This window comes from Strongylocentrotus purpuratus, unplaced genomic scaffold (assembly GCF_000002235.5).
Source record: "Strongylocentrotus purpuratus isolate Spur 01 unplaced genomic scaffold, Spur_5.0 spur5_scaffold_12, whole genome shotgun sequence".
In the NCBI taxonomy this organism is placed as follows: domain Eukaryota; kingdom Metazoa; phylum Echinodermata; class Echinoidea; order Camarodonta; family Strongylocentrotidae; genus Strongylocentrotus; species Strongylocentrotus purpuratus.
The window spans coordinates 24,886,494-24,907,826 of record NW_022145597.1 but is presented as its reverse complement, the minus strand read 5'-3'; the positions used below and the strand labels follow the sequence as shown (position 1 = coordinate 24,907,826).

At 38.1% G+C, this 21,333-nt stretch overlaps 1 protein-coding gene across 2 annotated transcripts; it reads right to left on the bottom strand.

The window, feature by feature from the left end:
* Window positions 1-1,722: 1,722 nt before the first annotated feature.
* LOC100889620 lies at window positions 1,723-20,112 on the bottom strand. Of its 2 annotated transcripts, none has more exons than XM_011682787.2 (2): window positions 19,279-20,112; window positions 1,723-4,281 (listed from the first exon to the last, which is right to left on the bottom strand). In XM_011682787.2, the coding sequence occupies exon 2, from the start codon at window positions 4,266-4,268 to the stop codon at window positions 2,679-2,681; it is 1,590 nt and encodes a 529-aa protein (XP_011681089.2). In that variant the 5' UTR covers window positions 4,269-4,281; window positions 19,279-20,112; the 3' UTR covers window positions 1,723-2,678. The 2 variants fall into 2 exon arrangements, with proteins under 2 accessions (XP_011681089.2, XP_003723978.2); XM_003723930.3 differs by lacking the exon at window positions 19,279-20,112 and adding an exon at window positions 15,689-16,050.
* Between the last annotated feature and the right edge of the window lie 1,221 nt (window positions 20,113-21,333).

Sequence of the window (21,333 nt, the reverse complement as noted above, 5' to 3'; positions counted from 1 at the left end):
CTCGACCTCATTTTCTTTCACGTGATATCCGTCACATATACCTCTCCCATCTCTCTTTTTTTCTCTCTCTCTCTTCCTTTCTCTATCCACCCCCTTCTCTCTCTCTCTCTCTCTCTCTCCCTCTCCTTTTCTCTCTATCTCCCTCTTTCTCTCTCTCCTATCCCCTCACTCCTTCTCCATTTTCTTCCCTGTCCAACCACCTCTTATCAAACACACCAAGATACTCAAGTTGACAAAATAGATCAATGCATATACGTGTAATTATAATCAAGTGATAAATGCCTCATCTGAGTTTTATTCATTTTCTTTCACATAGATTTGCTCTTAATTCGCTTTGCTGAAAATCGTTTTGATCGTTTTTCTTATTTCGTCTTTCAGGTGCCTTGATTAAACTGCTAGAAACACAGAATCAATTATTTATTTCAGCACTAGAAGTACATTTGGTATTAATGACAAACAACAATACATGGCACAAATTCTTCCAGTCTGAAATAATTCTCTAGTCTTATTCATGGACCTCTTTTTTCTTTCTTTTTTACATTTAAGCAGCAATTTTTTTTTGTTAATGATTACCAAGTCGAGAGAATGCAGTAAAGTATTAGGCGCATTATACATGTGAGCTATTATTATTATTATTTGATATGAGAGGAGCACATTATCAACTCACGTGGCATCTCAATATCCTAAAACGGAGTCGACTTTTCAACACAATTAAGCCTTTTTCATGTACATGTATTTTCATTCGGGGGGGGGGGGGAGCCATTTCGCCCTCGATCAGCTTATCATTTCACATTTAAAAGGGGTTTGATTTTGAATTGATCTATAACCACTCTCTTGATTACAAAACATGTACGATACAAATGAGATGAGTAAATAACATGGATGGATAGCGCCTTTCCTGATATGCGTTTACAGCACAGCTGTTCTCCCGAGAGGCACAACAAGGGGAATATGAGAGTCACGGTCCGAATCGTGCAAATATCTTGGAAAGTGTTAGCTTTAAAAGATATTATTCTCTCATTGCTTGTGCATTCATCGACAAAAATGCTTGCTTCATGGATAATTCCCTTTTCAGACCGTCGTCTAGCATTAACACATCTTACTAATGTGATTAAATTTTCTTTTGCGACATGTCAACGTTCACTTTTGCACAAATTGTGGTTTTTATTCCTGGCTATTATGTTAAAGGCTAGAATATTCCTAACCTCAACACCATACTTGCTTTATACCACTTGCAGGGATTATCAGCATATTTAAGCAGTTAGACACCCGGCGAAAATTATTATGATCTTGAATATCGGCTATCACAGGACCGTGAATATACAGTTACATATTTTTTGCCACGTTGTATGGCATATTGAGACACTAATTGGTATGGAATCGCTGTACAAAAGCTTGATATTTCCCTTGTACACGAGGCGTTATTTGCAAACACAGCCCTGCGTCATTGACTTAATTACACGATGTTTGACGCGGTTTATGAGGGAGAAATCATACACAATTTAAGTTCTTTCTCATGACAGCCGATTCATTTATTTATGTAGAACAGCAATTTAATCATTTTGAACCGGAAACTCAAGTTGAACAGATTTTAGGTCACCTTTAATATCACAAATTCAAACTGTCAACATATCTAGCCAATATGAAAATAATAAGTGTCCCGCGTACGAATAGTTCTATTCAAATTTAAATAGATTCTATTCAATATTTGTAAAGATATTTTTGAGATAATGAATGCAAATAAGCAAAACAAATTTTACATTGAATTATTGGCGTATGCGCTAATTACCTACACAGGTCTAATTAGCGCAGGTAACGACGTCTCGTGCGCAACGGCATTTACCCACGTAAAATTTTTCCTCCATTTTCAGTTATAAAAAATAATATACTATTATACTAAAATTATTTCAGTTAAAACAATATATAATTCTTTCGTACGTACGAATATCAACATGATACAACACAAACATATGCAACATATATATGGTATTTTGAAACATTCTATAATAATTTATTATGTAGAATTATCTTTACAGTTCCTGTCAGAAAGACGTACGAATGCATAAGTGTTTCAGTGTCATAAATGAAATAGTACATAAATACATACTATACAGCGTGGTATATGATACTCTCAAGAAATGATTTAATACCAGGAAAAAATTATCTTGCTTTTTAGAAAGCAGTTTTTTACGACCTGATTATTTCATTAAACAAAAACATATAATGAACGAAAGTGTCTTCACATCTAACTCACTCAAATTTTAAAACTATTTCAAAGTGAACTAAGAGAAAATACCTACAAAATTATTGAAGCGACTATCTTTGAAGATTCTAAAAAGAAAACCAATCTTTTGATAAAACGAGACCACAACAAAATAGATTGTTCTTGAAACACAAAACAGAGGAAAGTAATTGACCTTCTCCTGTACCAATGAAAAATTTAAACGATCCTAAACTTGACTCTTAATAAACTATATAGTGTATTATGGGCCAAGAGCCAGAAGTGGCAATTGGCGTGGACAAATTAGGAGTGTGCCCTTTCCTTACCTACCAGCCCCCTCCCCTCTCCCACCCAACCACCACAAGCCCCACCCACTCCTCCATCGCTGAAGGTTCAAATACACATAATAATCAAATGAGCCTATTATTTAAGTATTCTACAATTAAATTTAGCATGTTTAGATACCGGGCGAGTCTAACGTGCAATTTGGCGAGCTTGGTGCTGATATTCCAGAATCGTCTGTTTGGACGCTACTCCTATCAATGCTTTCATCAAGGGCTGTACAAGCTTCACGGACAGCGTCTAGACCGAACCTCTTTGAAGCCTTGAAGACTGACTTCACGTCTCGCTGCGATATGGCTATCTTGCCGGTGTAGAAATAGTTCAGAACCTTCTGCAATGTGTCGGGGTTGATCCTCTTGATGAAAACATCCATTGTTTTCGAGCCATCAAGCTCTCTTTGGCAAATTGCTCCAAGGGATGGGCTGTGGACTTGAAGAATAACCCGATGGCACGGAAAATCGCGCGTGGCTGTTCGCAGGACAACGTCGACGAGCTGACCCTCCTTGCGAATTTTGTAAAATTCTCGAAGCATCTTAATAGCAAAAGATCGATCTTCAAAAGAGAACAGTTCTGATGAAGCTGAACTTGGAGCGTCGTTAGAGGATTCGCTACTACTTGCCGATATGCGTCGACTGACTGAAGTAACATGATCAGGTAAGTATAGAATACCGACATCTGGATGCTTCCGACCAAGTGCTTCATTGAGGCTTGCAATACCCTCTAAGAGTTCCTTGGCACCGTTGGCCTTAGGACTCGTCACTATGTGATCCTGGAATGGCGATACCTGCGCAGTCTGAGGCGACTCAACCAACGGCGAAGCACCTAACAGAGGACTTGGTGAAAACAGTTCAGATGTTTCGCTACCACTGAATCCACTTCCACTACTGGACCTTCCACTTCCAGGGTGGAAGATCTGCCTTCCGGGTGCCCGGGTAGGAGTCTTTGATCTGTTTCGGTTCTCTCTCAAAGAGCGGCCCAGATAAACATGACAGGCTTCACCGATCTCTGGGAAACGGAAGACGGAAGCTAGTTCTTTAAGTTTGCGGACGCGGTCTCTGCTCATACCGCTTATTGATCCAGTATAGGCAAAGTCCACCAAGTACTGCATGATGTTCATATCCACGCCCTGCATCTGGATGATCTCTCTTCGCGAAATTCGTCCAGATTCGCTAAAAAGCATTCCGCGGAAGTACAGGCTGCTGGCAGCCATGACCAGCCGATGACAATGGATCTCGCCGGTCGAGAACTGCAAAATCAAGTCACTTAGTAGGCAATCCTTGCGGAAATCATTGAGTATTCTCATTACATCTGACGCGCGAGGGGCGCCAATCAACGTGGAGCTTCCGCTAGAACTCACAGTAGAGGACGCGCTAGACATACTCAATTGAGAGTTTAACAAGCCTGCCATCTTGCCCGGAGGTGAGACAGGGCTCTGCCCCTCGCCCTTCGGCGTCGAGGCCCTTGGAGGAGAAAACTTCAACATTGGGATGCAGTTCAAGTCCAATCTAATCCCGCAATACCCGTTTACCCGGTCGTCGCGATCTAGACTTGTGTCCCTCTCACAGCTCACCCCGCGTCGGTTCTGACACTGCCTTGTCCGACCTGAAGCTGAGGCTGACCTGGAACGACGACTTACAACACGAGCTGATGGAGGTCTGGTCTTGGTGTCCCTGCCGGACATGCCTTGGTCACGACGAGACGCCATGATTGAGCGTTATCTGGAAAGATACGAAAATGGGTAGATACAGTGAATGAGGATATATCTTGACTGTAATATCAAATGAAATATAAGGGACATAATTATGTAGTTAGTCGGAAGAGCATTTATATTGTAATGAAATTGTCTAGAAATGAAGGTGAAATATAAATTACATTCCCTCCCCCCCCCCTCCCTCCCGGAGAGAGAGAGAGAGAGAGAGAATCGTACAAAGAACATTGGATAGGAGTGGGATCATGTGGGATCGCTACGAGATGGCGTAATGCACGACTTCAAGTTTCAAAGAATTAATCAGATACACGTATTCTATACACGCAGAGGTTAATAATATGATTGCGAGAATGCAATGCAAGAATTTAGGTAGATAGATACGAGCATGTGGCGGCTGGCTCGTTGAGGGGAATTGCTTCATCTCCTCATCCTCCCTTCGACCCCCTCTCAATTCCCCCTCCCTACCCCCTACTCTCTCCCTCTCTCCTCTCTCCCTCTCTCTCTCTCTCTCTCTCTCTCTCCCTCTCTATATATTGCTTTTCCTTTTCCCGTCACCATCGCCTGAGGATTGCTCTTCACTCATTATTCTCTCTTTGTGAAAATGTTTCAATTTGTCAAACGGAACCCCGGGCCCCATTGTAGCTGCACCCCTAACCAAAGGTGCATACATTGATGATGCAAGAAAATACGACCCTCATAAATTCTGAGGCACAACCTCTTCATTGAAGATCCACATCTCAGCGCGCATGCATGATGAGGTATACCGGTCATGACCGTCCGAGATTCAACACCGTTGTCATGGTGATAGAAGATATCGCGCATTTGGTTTGCCCGAAAAGTTGTTCAGTCAAGAAAGGGGCCAAACAAAAGGTAGGGTATACTTTAATTTCATTGGTAATCATCTACTTCAGCTTATTCTCCTCCTCCTCCTCCTCCTCCTTCTTCTTCTTCTTCTTCTTCTTCTTCTTCTCTTCTTCTTCTTCTTCTTCTTCTTCTTCTTCTTCTTCTTCTTCTTCTTCTTCTTCTTCTTCTTCTTCTTCTTCTTCTTCTTCTTCTTCTTCTTCTTCTTCTTCTTCTTCTTTTTCTTATTTTGAAGTAAACCTTTTCCCTCCATTTTACCTTTCTTCTTTTCTTATTTATATTCGGCGGATCTTCCTCAATCTTAAATTCAAATTTGATTTTCGAATCATTCCATCTAAACGCCACTTTCAATTTTGATATTTGCAGTAGTTCTTTAGTAGTTCTCTTTTTATTTGTATGTCGAAAAAAATTAATAGAATCGAATTCATTTCTATTTCAACTCAATCTACCAGAAAAAAAAACAGATATAAATATAGAATCGAATTCATTTCTATTTCAACTCAATCTACCAGCTATTCTGAAACCTTTTTGAATGTAAAGAGGTATTAACTCTTGGTCGTCATGTTTTCCAATTCGAACACTGGCTTTGACTATCATGACGCCAATCCCTCGTCATTGAACCTAAACAGTGTAGTGTCATACGGAAAATGCTCTCGGAGATCGAGCTGCAGAGTTTGATGCACGAGGACCGAGCGTGGACGAGACAGATTCGCCTTGATTATGGTAGATTGGACCCAGATTGGCAGGGGAAGCGCCATCGTTTAATCCCATTTGGTTCAATAACTTATCAATGATTGAATGGCTAGTGTAGACTGTGTCGCTTCGGGGAGAAAGTCCGGTTATTGGCATTGTATCGCCTCCGGTAAAGGTTATGTAGGTGTCCAAGTGGAAGGATGCATGCTGTGAAGGAAATCCTATGTTACATGAAAAATTGACATTGATCCTTCATGTTCACATGGATTTCCATAAAGAAATTCAATTATAATCTGTTTAGGGGCGTAATATGGTGAAGACTCGAGGCAGGGGCAAGTGGAGGGCTCCCTGTTCACCTTTTCTTTTTATTGAGAGAGACAGGGTTGCCCATGTAATGTATCGATACATAAAAATGAAATTGTAAATAACTGACGTATTATAGTACATGTATTAGAAACAAAAACAAATTATATACAAAAAGGAAACTTTCTTTTGGACGGATGGAAAAGCTGAAGTAGAAGCCAATGATGATTTCTCTTCATAATACTTCAATATTTCTTCAATGTTTCTTCAATGATATATATCTGATGAATAGGAAATTCTTGTGATTTTTTTTCAGGGAATGACTAGCATTGAATAAAGTATAGAGATTCAAACACGCTTTAGTCTCAACATACAAAATGGTCAGATCGTAAAGATTATTTCTGATCACTAATTATTTTTACATGCAAGACAATCCAGAAACATTTATCTAGGAATGAATGAAAATGTACTGGAAGGAATGAAGACAGTGTTTCTGGGCAGGTTACCCGCTTCTCTTATCGACGGTATGCAAGTTGAAAGTTCTCTTATTGAGAAGGTGGTAAGTTACTTTCTTCATGTATGTTGAACAAAATGTGCCATTCTACATATCTTACCTACCTAATCACCATGGTAACTTACACAGTGAAAACACATTTGCGAGGCATGTAACCATGGTAACTTAAATGTTCTCAATTTTCTTGTTCGTGCTTTATTAACAACACATGTTGTCGACGGAGAGACATAACGCCATAGTCATTATGGTGCAGGCCTCGATTATCGAGTATGCTGATTTAAATGGTAATGTTACGTTGTTCAATGTTCGTGTAAATCATGGTTTTTCATTTCATTATTTTCTATCTCAATCCTAACCAAGGTTCTCCCCCCCCCCCCCTTTCCACCCCCCCCCCCCTCTCTCTCTCTCTCTCTCTCTCTCTCTCTCTATCTCTCGCTCTGTGTCCATCTCCCATACCATCCATCACACAGTCATTCTCTCTTAACCTTTCCACCATTTTTTTTACACCCTTCTCTCTCTCTCTCCCTTTCTTTCTCATTTTTCATCCACGTGTGCTTTGCCTCATGAGGAATACCTTTTACAATACCTTTAATGTTTTTCATTGGGATGTTCCATCCGATTAAGGTCTGAAACCATGCACACTATAATGTTTCATATTATGTTTCACATTCTCTCTTTCTCTCTCTTTGTCTCTCTGTCTTTCAGTCTATTTAACTCTCTATCTCTCTGTTTCTTTCTCTCTCTCTCTCTCTCTCTCTCTGATTCTCTATCTCACTCCCTGCCTGTTTCTTCCTCTCTCAACTTATCCACTCTTGTTCGCAACCTCTCTCTCTCTCTCTCTCGACTGTTTTCTTTCTACATCTACTTAAGTACTGCAAACGTCTATATATAGTCAGCCCCATGACGAATACAGTTTAACAAAGATGCAGAGGAATGGCAAACAAGATTGGATATGTTTATCAGAATACATTTCATCCGCTTACCTTCCCACCACACCATATCTTTATTCTCACGTACATTACCCTTGGACCCGTGTTCTATATATTATCAACAGTGGCGTAGCGTAAGCTTATACATCAAGGGGCAACTGGGTAGGGACGGGGGCGGTCTTACTCAGGGGATGAAGCGCGAATAAAGGTGAGTCATAAGATGATGTGGAAGGAACGCGGTCGCATAGACTTTCGAGAAAAAAAAATCAAGTCAAGGGCAAATCCAACAGCACCATGTATACCACATAGAAATCATGTTCGCATAACGTAAAACGTAATTGTAATTTCTGCACATTTAAATAGGCGATATACAAGGCTTTCGAAATTGCCTTCAGTTGATTTTGCGAAAGTTTGTGCGATCGTGTGACCCTTTCTCAATCACTCGTTCTCGTCATCTCTCTCTCTCTCTCTCTCTCTCTCTCTCTCTCTCTCTCTCTCTCTCTCTCTCTCTCTCTCTCTCTCTCTCTCTATTAATACATATATTGGGAAGGGGCATGTACCTTGCCCCATCTCGCTACACCACTGATTGGAAGCACGATCTGCCTGCATGGATTACATTACAGCTGGGTGGGTGTAGGCACATAGCGATGAAGGGCATTTGGAGTTCACCCTCAAATCCAAATACAAGATTATAAACGGTATGGTAGGGTACAAGAATATCGAAGGAGTGTCGCCACTCCCCCCTCCCCCTCCCAGGGCCCCTTGTAGTAACACAAGCACATTGTCAGGAGGGCTCTTTGATTACATTGTGTTGAACATACTTAATTGAATAAATAAATGCATACATACATACATACATGATTAAATGCATGAATAAAATAATTAACACAAAAATAAACAAACAAATAAATAGTAAACAAATAAAAACAAAACAAATAGATAAACGTATGAATTAATTAATTAATAAATACATGAATGAATGAATTAAGTCATATAGGCAGAGACCCGAATTTGCCCAATGTCTGAAAACAATGAATGATACATAGTACAAGCATATCGCATGTCACGCAACTGTCTCCAGACCAACAATAAACACTGATGATCTATGATAATGTCTGGTAACTTCAGCAAGCTTCATCATTTGCCCCGAATGAAAGCAAAGCATTAATTTAAAGCCCCTATCAGGGACTTGCAAGCCCTCGGAGACTTGTCTCAAAATGTGTGTGTAACAGCGATGAGAGTTTATGAAAGTAATGCAACAGTTCACTTTAGGTGGTTTTCTCTACATGAGTAAAAATTGAAGCCCCCATTTCGTACACATCAAATGGGGTAAACAATATTAAAATGTGAAAAGACAAATGACTGTAATTTTGTTGATAATTTCATTATTTTTTCCCCCCATACTGTTTTAAAGGAAATGTTTAATCCTGACTTGTTACAACGCTTTTGCCCTTTTACAAGTTTTGTGATGTTCGCCGTGCAAATTCCTGCAACACCCTTTAAGCGATCTATCAACTCTTAAGCTATCTATCAACTCTTGATTAAACTCACTTGCCTGTGAAAGTGACGGATGAACGGACAACAGCCGTGAACTTTTATATCAATTATGGACGGGTTAAGAACAGGGGCGGATAAAGGATTCCGTCAAAAAATATGGGGGGGGGGGGGTATTTCAAACAGTTGTGACATGGAAAAAAAATACATGAATACATAATTAAATAAAAACTGTTTTCATATTTGAGGAGTATTTCAAGGTTAACACATGGACGTGGACACAAGAACATTAAAGGCACATCGTTTCGTTTATGTACTCAAGGGGTGTCAAAGGGGGGGGGGGGGGGCGGATCGGTACTGTCCCCTGTATCCCTTCATTGAGTAAAGCTCAATGGAGAGTCCATATAAAGACCACGGAATCTCAGGGGTATTTTAACGCCCCCTCCCACCCATCCCTAAATAGAACACTGTCGCTCGAACATTTTAAAGGCGAAGGTCGAACAAAACTTACTTAGAAGTTTGCCAACAGAAAATAATGCGCCCAAGCAATGAAATATTGGTATGTCTATATGAAAATGGCTTTAATTTATTTATCTTTTTAAATCAATAATCAATAGTACAACCAATATGGCTGCCTTGTCTAGACTGTAACTCATTCATAAAGATTTCCTTTCGGTTTCAGGTAACAAATTTTGTTTTCTTTCACAAAATATTCAAATCAGACAAGCACGGTATCATGAGACATATGTGTATTATATTGTGAAATATTGGAGAAGGCGTAATATCCCGTGAAGAAAGGGTTTGCGTTTGATGCGCCTCCATACAATCAAATTATATTCAGATATAAGAAGGGGCATGCATTCTAACAATTGCGATCCTAAGGAAGACTTGACAACTTATGATATTATATTTAAATACGCCTGAAATTTCCAACATGGAAGCAGGGATGCCGCAACCCCCACCCTCTTAGGGACGCCCCCGCCCATACTCCCTGATGTTGATACACTACACTGCTGGTCGGAGATGAAGATTGACGCGAGTGATCAGGGCATGTTTACTGTCCATGAAATTTGATATTTACAGAGACCAGCCGTACTGGAAAAGGGCTGACTGTCAGTGTCAACATGTAAGTCCGTCGACTGGGTGTTTGATAGACGGTGGGGTATAGAAGCCCAATCAAGTGGTGAACATTTGAGGGAAAGAGAGAGAGAGAGAGAGAGAGAGAGAGAGAGAGAGAGAGAAAGAATATGGAGAGAGAAAATAAAAAATAAAAGAGAGAGAGAGAGAAGAGAGGGAAGGGAAGAGGGGGAAGGGGGCAGATGCTAGGACCCTTTTTACACCACCCCTAAATCATAACATCCTCTATTGTCTTCAATATTTAGTAGGATTTAAAATCCTACTAAATATTGAAGACAGTATGATTTAATACCCTTAATAGTATGATTACCCTAAATACCACCGTGGTTGATACATTAAGATATAAATAAACTATTAGTTTTGTCAAAACATTCACTATTTTAAGCAAAGTCTACTGACGCTACATCACGTATTGAACCCTTTGACGTTTTTTTTATTTTATTATAAATTGTAAAGCGAAACAATAGAGTTCGTTATCAGAAATGATAAAACACAGATGAAACTGTGTCATACCATTAGTTGGTATAATTTTGTTTGCATCATTGAACAAATCATTATAACTGAATGAACTCAGATTCATTAAACTTGAATAAATGTCTTGCACTATTAATAAAATTCTGAGTCACTCTAATTTTTCAAAATTAATTGCGCGTCTCTGCCATTAATTTGATTTCCCCCTTTGCAAACTACATTAGGACCTATAATATTATAGGTATTTACCTTCAGACAAAGATATATTCCCTCTTCTGGGGTGAAGCTCTCGCATAAATGAAAAAGATTTTTCTTGTGCTATATTTTTATTATTTTAAAATTAATGAGTTACATTTGTTCCCCTGTGATATATATATATATCACCAAACATAAGTTTTGTTATCTTCTCAGCTATGAGTGCTTGGTGCATAATACATGTACAAGTTCACCTGGTACGTCATATATTAAGAATATGGCTGCGCCTATGTCATGCTAAAAGGTTTTTCATCATGCCAAGAACATCTTCATTAATATATCTCTTATTCATTTTCGTAAGAAATATTGTACATCAATAGGTAGGAATAATTCTCATCTTTCAGTATACCTACACATATTCTTTGGGGTTGATGTGTCCTTTAAACCGTTTGGTAATGTCAATATGATTAGTATGACATTGACATTGCAAGCATGACTTGTCCCTGTAAATACACTTATGAGTTATAATAATTAACCTATATACACATGGATAAGCCATATGGTTATAAATTATACAATCGATAAACAAATTATCATTTTAAAATAGAGTTGAAAAAACTCAACCTATTAAAAATACATATCAATACGCTTCGTAGTTGTGAAGGGTTTCCAGATTTAAAAAAAGGGAAAATAGAATTGATTTACGTAAGAAATACACTATAAAAAAGTAAAAATATAAGTGTTAGATATAAAGGTCAAATCACAAGGGGATAGAGAATGCTCCCTTTTATTTATATATCGAAAGAAAAGCAAGACATCGTTCATCTATTAGGCAACTTGGGAATACTTCTGTATGCTACTAAATTACCAATACAAAACCTTTTCATCGTGTCTATAAGTAATTCACTCAAAACAAGCGTTTAACAACATTTATAATTTATACCTAAACAACAAGTAGCAGGCAACTGCAGAAGTATTGTTTTTATGTGGCGATTTATCCTTTTAATTTCAGCATTCAACATCTTGATATTCCCTTTTACGTTAGTTTAGAACCATTATACGTCACTGTCGACTTGGTTTTACTTTCAAATTCAAATCAAGCTTGTTTCTATCATAAAATAATCCTCTCTTGGCTATGACAATCTGATTTGGAACATACGTTTTTTTCTCCATATAATACCCCGTTACAAGAGCGCATGGTTGATGTTAAAACCCTTTTCATTCCTACGCAATCTGAAAGACATTTTTTGGAGGAATCCTTCGATACATGATTGAATTCGGATTGAATTTGATTGGTACAAGGAGAAATTGAGTAATACAACGAGACGGAAATCGAACTTGCTGAATATTGTAAATGGGTATCATATAGCTACTTTCGTATGCGCAACCAAATGGCAATTACCAATTCAATATACGTGTACACGTGACATTATGTACGAGCCTCCCGTTTCAGGCTCCATGACTGCGCTGTATATATATATATATGCACGTACTGTAAATGCAATGTCCTGTATAATTTCTTAGGTCTTCAAGGCTTTGTTTAAGGGTATGAATTCGACAGAAGATCACCTTTTTGTCAGCATGACTTGGTGCGATGAGGAATCACAGAACGATATTCCTTTGGACAAAAAGATGAAAAATAAAATAAAAGACTGAATGATGCCGTGGCTCATCCATTTATAAAACTAGACTTCAAAATGGGGTCGTCGCTAAACAAACAAAACATAAGAAAAATGGGAATAATACCCAAATCACGACCTGGAATGGCGAGGGGAAGATTAGTGCTCCATCTCTTATCTATTTCATTTTCTACTCTCGGCGAAAAATGTGTATCAAATAAGATTTGGGAGTATGTTGCTAAAAAAATATGATGACATTAATTGCAGCTAAGGGAAAAAAAAGGGGGGTGCTGCGAACATATACGTACATACCTTAAATATATTGAATGTATTTGCGATATGCTTTATAAAGACAGTGTCAAGTGTCTACCATGTCAAAATTAGAGAACGCTGTTACTCAGCGTTCTTGAAAATCTGAGTTTTTGGTGATACAGTTAACAGCTGGATTATTATTGGGGGGGGGGGGGTGTTAGTATTTCTTTTCTTCCGTAACGCAAGAATGAAGTGCGGATTGTTTGAATTAGGGCCGATGTTGAATACTTTTAGATGTAATTTTATTGTGTCATATTCTCAAGAAACATAAATCATGACAAATAAATTTGTCACATAGCCTACTTATGGTATAGGGTATGCATAATTTAGTTGTTAGCTGTATATACCAATTCTCTTGCATAGGGTACACGTATACATGTATTAAAGAACGTGTTCAGTAAACAACCAAGTCAAGTGGTGTACTGTTTTGCGAGACAATATTGACTTTATGAACTGGAATAATTATCGACTTTAATCACAGCGACACCTGCAGTCTACAGTGCAAAGATACAGTCCCATATTGATCGACAAAAGCCGCTTAATAAGACTGGTGTTGATAGCACACACACACTAGCAGGCTGGTATAGGAGATGATTAGTAGTGGCGCATTCGGGAATTTCTGGGAGGGGTTGGGGATGGGGGGGGGGGGGAGTAGAAAGTCTAGCATCTCATAGATTAAGAGATTGAAGTAAAACATTGGCGTCTATGTGAGCACGTTCGTGCCCCCCCCCCCCTCACTTGGCGAAACATCTGTCATGCATGCGTCTGAGTAAAGATGGTGTGTGATCTCCCCCTACATTAAAGCACTTTTCGTTTTAATTATTTACTTTCTTTCTTTCTTTCTTTTTCTTTTTCTTCTTCTTCACCTTCTTCGTCATCTTCTTCTTCTTCATCATCATCTTGTTCATCATCATCATCTTCTTTTTCTTCTTCTTTTCTTCTTCTTTTCAATAGTTAATCTGACATTAGAAGAAAAAAACTACAGACCCATCTTTTTCCACAGAGCTGATATGTTATATTGATGTTCACCTTCTTTAGCGTATAGCGCTGTATAAATTACTATTCTTCTTCTTCTTATTAGTAGTAGTAGTATTATTACCATTATTATTAGTATTATTATAAGTAGTAGAAGTAGTAGTAGGAGTAGTAGTAGTAGTAATAGTAGTAGTAGTAGCAGGAGTATTAATAGTAGTGGTAGTAGTAGTAGTAGTAGTAATTATTAGGATTCCTTTTCTTCTTCTTTTTCCCCCCTTTTTTTTTTTTTCTTCTCCTCCTTTTTCTTCCTTTTCAAATTAGTATTGCCATTGTAATGCGTTTTATTCCTTGTTTGAGATTTTGTGTTTAGAATTTTTGTCAAAAGTTCCTATATTCTAAGCATAATGTAATTACAAAATTGTTATTCCTACGCCAGATTTAATCCATGTGGTAGAAACACCCTTAAGAAAACCGATTCTGATATAACTAATTTTTTGATAGCCCAATAAATTAATCTTGAAGATTACAAATTTCGTATTGTACTCACATCTGATTTATAATAATGTACTGATGTGGTAATAAACATAATTATGACAAATGTTTCTTTAAAACGAGTGTTTAGTTACTGATGTTAATCAAGTTACAATTAGTACGGACAAAGGTCCCTGGCAAAGGTCTCTATTGGGATACCCTGAGTAGGTGATATGCCAATAGGGTAGATTACAGTGATACAGCTACGGGGGGAAACGGGGCCAATTGCCCCTTATAAAATGATGAGGGGGAGAGAAGGAGAAAGAGAGAGGGAAGAAAGGGAGAGTGGAGTCAGACAAAAAAGACGCTACGACACACTCCTGGAATCAAAATGGCATTGTCAATTTACATTTCAAATTCAATTCAAAGTCAGATTCTAATAATGTATTCTCATTTCAAAAGACGAAACGTATAATTGCAGAATTTTAAACAGAACGAAAAACATAAACCAAAAAATGCCATGTGTCACAAAAAAACTAAACATATTATATCAAATTCGACAAAATGTAAAGTTTTATGTTTCTAACTTAAAATATAGATGAGCATTTTGATTGTAAATGTGTACGACATTCTTTTCATTCAACCGTAATGAAATCTTTCAACGTGAAAAAGTCCGTCGGGTAAGACCCCCCCCCCCCCCCCCCCTCCCCGATGGTGAAGCCCCCTCGATATTTGGGGCCACGCTACGCTCTTGGTCTATATAGCCGTGCAGCTGGGTGCAATTTTAGCAGTGTGCCGTGCAAAGGGCACTCACCCCATCGTTCAAACTTAATAACGATCAAATGTCAGAGAGTTAAAAGCCATATCCGATGGATATTAGTTTTCAATAATAATGTTTTATGTTCGAGGTTGCCTACAACCATACTTAAGAACGATTATCTCCACTTCTTGATATTTTATGAGAATGGGATATAATTATTGAGTTGATTAAATAACAAATTGAGATGTTATCAGTGAATAATATTGTATGCATTTTTTAAAGAAAATATGATATCTGGATGGCGTTTGCTAGTATATTGAACACGTTTGTCCTTAATAGCCCCAATCTACTCCTGCTTCCCTCACCCCTTCTCTTTCTCTCCCTACTATGTGTTATGTCTAACTCTAACTTATCCGTCTCTCCATCTCTCTCTCTCTCTCTCTTTCTCTCTATCTCTCTCTCTCACTCTCGATTTCCCTACGGCCTCGTGAATAGTAAAACGTTGCCGCCCATTCATGTATAATCACAATTTGATTGGAAATGGTCATACCTTAATCAGCTGAGACTCGTAACATTCCTTCTCAACATGCTGGTCATTAACAGAGTGGTCTACATTCTTGACCTTACACCCCGGGGTGACATGCAGACAACAACACATGAGATGACATCACATTCTCTCTTACCGTGTTATCCAAGTGAGATGTGGACACAGGCATCTACATGGGGCGCTGCCACCGTATGGAATATAGTATCCAACACTTATTCCATTCTTGTTTGTGAGGTAGTCCAACCCATTGATTGTTATAGGTCACATTCTAAGCAAAGACAAAATCGCTTGAACGCTAAATAATTCCACGTTTAACTATGATCCCGCCATTATCAATTATGTCAACGCGAAAGCTGGAATAACTCATCGCAAGGGTCTACACACCCGTGAATCGCCCGTACATGGTGGTCGTGTACATCAAGTAGTTAATAACATGCTGGAAGGGAGTGTATAATATGGAGTACACACAGCGCTATGATGAGATACACACACAAAATCACGTTGCTCCCTGCGAAGGGCATTGCATTAAATGGTGCACCTGCGGAAAAGCAAGCATCCATTTCGCTGCCACCGCCTGTGGCTCAAACGCACATGCGCATGTATATTTTGTTTGCAGTGGAATGTTGAAGTCGGGAGCATCTAATAATTGGAGGCCTGTGAAAGATTAGTGAATGATAGATGGGATTCGCTATGAGATGGAGTAAGATGAATTGATGGCGAGTGCGTGGATTAAGCCATTTGAAAAGTAAACAACGCAGAGGTCCAATGAATCCAGGGTCATCATAATTCTTCTACCTATCCATATAGCGTTCATTCATGAATGCCTATACATGAACTTGAAGAAAAAAATGAAAAGGTATTTTCACCCCTTTTAAATGCTCACTATTTAACTTGAGTCAATATCATTTAGTAGAAGAGTTTTCTTACATGATTTTCAAGTAAATGAAATGGTTTAGTTTGAATACATTATTGACTATATAGCATGCGGTTAATTGTTGCAAAATGGAAACATGAAAAACTTTTAAATTATGAGGCGCCATAATTCAATTTTGTTATTAGTCAAGAACAATATCAAAACATATTATTGTAATATTTTTTGAATCTGTTCAAAGAAAGGACGGTAAGAATAAGCCGACATGTAGATACAAAATAAAATGCATTATTAATTATTTCATTTAGGAAAGCCTGTAGGGAGTATAATCCATGATTGGTTGCAGTTTGATTTCTCAAACCTCTTTCTTTAAATCACTTTGCATTACTTATAGCTACTTGCGCCCTCTATACAGCCAACACTGCCTAAGCGGTGCATGTTGATCCCCATGATGCCCTTTTTCTTATGTTAATTGAGAGCTGATTTGATGAGGTAACCACCTGCCAGTGACCTTGTAGGGAGGTCTAATCCCTCCATGCCAAACTCGTACAGAGGGGCTTTAAACTGTCTTCATATTCAAAGCATAAGATAAAAAATAATTTTCAGCCACATAAAATAGGCAGACGGTTGAGTAAACGATTGAGTAGACGTGGGGGCGGTGTTCAAATGCATTTTCACGAAATGGTATCATTCCGTACTTGGCGCCAAAGAAAATCAAATAAGTCAAGTGAAATCAAAATAATGGAGTAACTTCAAATGAACACTGAATGTAACTCAATGAAAAAAAGTAAGGCAAGTTTAGAAACATATATATGCATGTAAACGCCATCACGACCCGCCACCACAACCCGGCCATAAATGGACAAGCCAAACCTTGCGTGTTTCTGTTTTATTTAAATATTACCAATGCAAATTTGTCTTTCTTAATATATTTCGAGGTGATTTATTCGAGTATCTAGCAAATAAAACCGTGCAAACACGCCTCAGTTATTCTGATCAGATAAGTTAGAACAATATTTTAAAAGACGTTTTGAAAGGGGGGGGGGGGAGAGAGAAAAGTAGCCTCACGTTCAACCAAGTACTGGCGCCGTACATAACTGTTCATTCATTTCCATCGGATTGTTAGATAAGTATACATTTGAGCAAATAAGAGACAGAAAAATCATCACGATTCCTTCTTTCCTATCTTTGTATGTACAGTGTGAGTCAAAAAAAAGTTTACACCTAGAAAATTTCTAATTATTTAAAAAACCATCTATGAACAGTAAATAGTTATACATCTTATGAAAGAGTGTTTTATATCAAATCATTTGGTATCATTTTTGTGTGGTATGTGTTCACGCTTGGATGAACAGGAGACATTGTTTGCAAGAGTGCAAAAATCGACTAGCGCAAAAGTTGCTTACGTGATGTTTGAATAAAACAATTGGGATTTGGGTATTTATTCGGTCTTTGCAGATCCAAATAACATCCCTAACAAAATTTATTCATGCCACACGTATCAAATATCGAATATCAAAATATCAACAAACATCTGTGCGCGTGTGTACGTGACTTTGCTTCTGCAAAAAGCATATGCAATGCATTTCATTTGATACATTCAATTCATTCTCTCACTCCACTAATCCCAACATAATACATACTGTAGGCATCACTTTGGCGCAAGTCGATTTTTGCAATCTCGCAAAGAATGCCTCTTGTTCATCCAAGCGTGAACAAATACCACACAAAAATGATACCAAATGATTTGGGAAAAAAACACTCTTTCATAAGATGTATAATAATTTACTTTTTATGGATGATTTTAAAAGTTATTAGCAATTTTCTAGGTGTAAACTTTTTTTGACTCACACGGTATAGAGCCTTGTGTGCGATGGTTTATAATTTTGATTACGGAAAGACGTAATGAAAACCATCATAATTAGGATGATGAGAAATCGTATATTATGCGCGTTTCATTTGGATATTTCAACTACTTTTAATATGACTTGAAAATCGGGGGGGACAACATGCTTTCTTTGCCAATGAAGTATCTCTAACAGTAACACAAATAATGTGCTGGGGATTAACTGATAGTTACAATACTAGATTGTAATTTAATAGATTGTAACAGAGACATTTTTATCAAGTTTTTACCGTCAGTTGCAACGAAGATATCACAAAAACTTGTCCCACATTTGAACCTTTTTTGTTTGAATGTACATCAATCTACATGCCAGACATACTTTCCTGATGAGATACTCAGAAAACTTTTTTTATGAAAGGCAAAGAAAGAAAGGGGAAATAATCTTGAAAGCGCATGACTCATGCATTCAGACTTTACTTTATCAGAAAGAAAGGTAGAAAACTCATGCAGAGATCATTTACTAGTTTATTTGATAACTAAAAAGATTCAAAGTCGAACAATAGCATTGCGATCCGAAGGCATACTGAAGCTTTGTAGCATGCTTCTATTCAATGTTAGTCTGTGAAAAAACTTAGGTATGTTTGGTTGATTTGCAAGGAAACGCGTGAACATTAAGTTCACATTCATTACCGGTGCTAAAATGTCGACTCAGGTTTGTTTTTGTGGTTTTGTATTGTTCACGCACTTTTTGTCAGTATGGATTGCTGTTCATGAAAAAGGAAATTAGTGTTATATACAGGGAGGGAATTGGATACACGCTAATCTTACCTGAAAAGAAAGCTGGTGAAGTATGCGTATCTCCAATAATTATGTCAAAGGTAACATCAGGACCATTATTTACCCCATTTCTAGTCTAAAACATTTCGCACTTTAATAATAATAACATATTCAAAGTTCATTATAAATCGTTTAACATCCACAAAGGTAATTAAAAATATGTCATACTTACTAGTTTGCATGGCCATCATGACTTCTGTAGTAGTAACAGCAGACAGAAAGTGGAGCGAAATACAACAGTATAATGTAAGAGCACTTATAAGTTCTAGCGTGTGACTCATGTGCCTAGAAAAAACATGACTTAGCAACGCGACACCAGAGAGATTTCTGAGGCACAAATGTCTGCTATTTCGTCATTCGAGAGCACTTCAGCTGACTTGGGTGCAAAGTTGAATGTTTTGACACCAAGAAATCTTGTTTTGACGATTTGACGAGAGCGAAAGTGAAGTCCTTTGACAATGTTTGAATCTCACAGAGCGAATTAGAGCCCTTTGCACTCCAAACTTTTAAAGGAAATGCACGCGAAGTGTGATATCTGAAGAATGATAATGTACGTTCCATGCAGAGACAAAAGCATTTGGACAATTGACTTTGTTTGCAAGTCTAACAACAATATGAAGTTTCTGATTGCGCATACAAAAGACCTTTCCCAAGATCGTCAAAACAAACGACGGTAATATTTGTAGAACTCAATTTGGTGTTTAATGAAGGATGTTCTGTCTTATTTGTCCAAGCCGAGAGTCAAATCCTTCATGTACCTGGTTGTGTTGAGAATTCGACGAGACTGCAGATCTGGCCTCGTCACTACCTGCAGATAAGTCCAGAATCTTCAAGCCGAGCAGTAAGTTCTAAACTGATTTCTAAAACTGTAGAGGTGCATGCAACATGCATAAATAACAACCAAGTAGGAGTGGGCGTGGTTTGTGCGAGAAGAACTAAATCTGTTCACGTCAAAGTTGATTGGACAAATGCCGATCTCTAACTGCTGATATAGAGCGAAAATATTAGCTCAGGAATACGGTCAAGTACAATCATATATAGATAACGGTGATGAAATACAAACTTCATGAGAAAGATAGTGAAGAAAGATTCTGATACCTCGTACGTGCTCAAGGGATGGGACCTTGTATTTGAGATTCTCACAAAACAGGACCACTTCACAAAGAAAACGCGATGGTTCTATTCTCTGTTTAACAGTAAGATGTTGAGAAAATATTGATGATGCACTAGACTTGCACAATACTGAACTACTAAGTCAAGAAACGCCTGGCAGTTCCCAGGTTTTACTCTAGTCAATGGTTGTTGAGTAATTGGTACCAAAATATTTTTTTTTAATGACAAATACTGGTACAATCAAGTGATGTCAGGCACATTACTGCCTCGGTCCGTTTTGGTCCACCAAGTTTAGAATCCAGACAATGAAATGAGTTCAAAGCAAGCTGATTCACGTTGAATTGGTGATATTTCGATTATAAACTCGTGAATGACAACACCTAAAATATTGGTGATTTGTTTTGTCACTCCGCGGGACTCTTGATAAAAAGCTTTCCCCACAGACGAATTTTTCTTGAATTGCGCTTTAAAGAATATATTGATCATATATCTGCCCGTCACGCATTAATTATGTTGCACTTTATCGCTTTAAACACACTTTCTGATATTGTGCAAGCATTTTCTCTTCCTGAATATTATGGACATTCAAAGGCCTGCAGGTCTCACCCCCCCCCCCCCCCCTATCCCGAGGGAAAAAAGATAGAGATAAAGAGAGAGAGAATGAGAGAGAGAGAGAGAGAGAGAGAGAATGAGAGAGAGAGAGCGAGAGAGAGAGAGAGAAAGAAAGAGAGAGAGAGAGAGAGAGAGAGAGGGGGGGAGGAGGAAGAGGAGGAAGAGGCAGAGGGAGAAAATTGTAAATAGTTACCACTTCTTCTACATCAAATTAAATCACCACAAAGTTAGGTTCACTTGAAACACAATAACATTAATATTTCCGCTTGAAAAATTGTGATCCTTTCTATTCTGTTGTTTTAATTTTATTTTGAGGGCTTCGGAATAAATTTGGACATTTCCATTTGAATTTTGTATCGATAAATAATACCTTTAAAATAGTTTGTGCTCCCTTGGGGGCTGCACACAACAGGATACTTACAAAACGAACCAATGCGAACGTGACCGCCTGAGACAAGCAAAATAACCCAACATGTAATAAAAGCACACCAAACAGAGTTTG

Coding starts and splice junctions, on each gene's coding strand:
- LOC100889620 (XM_011682787.2), bottom strand. CDS start 4,268: ATGGCGTCTCGTCGTGACCAAGGCATGTCCGGCAGGGACACCAAGACC.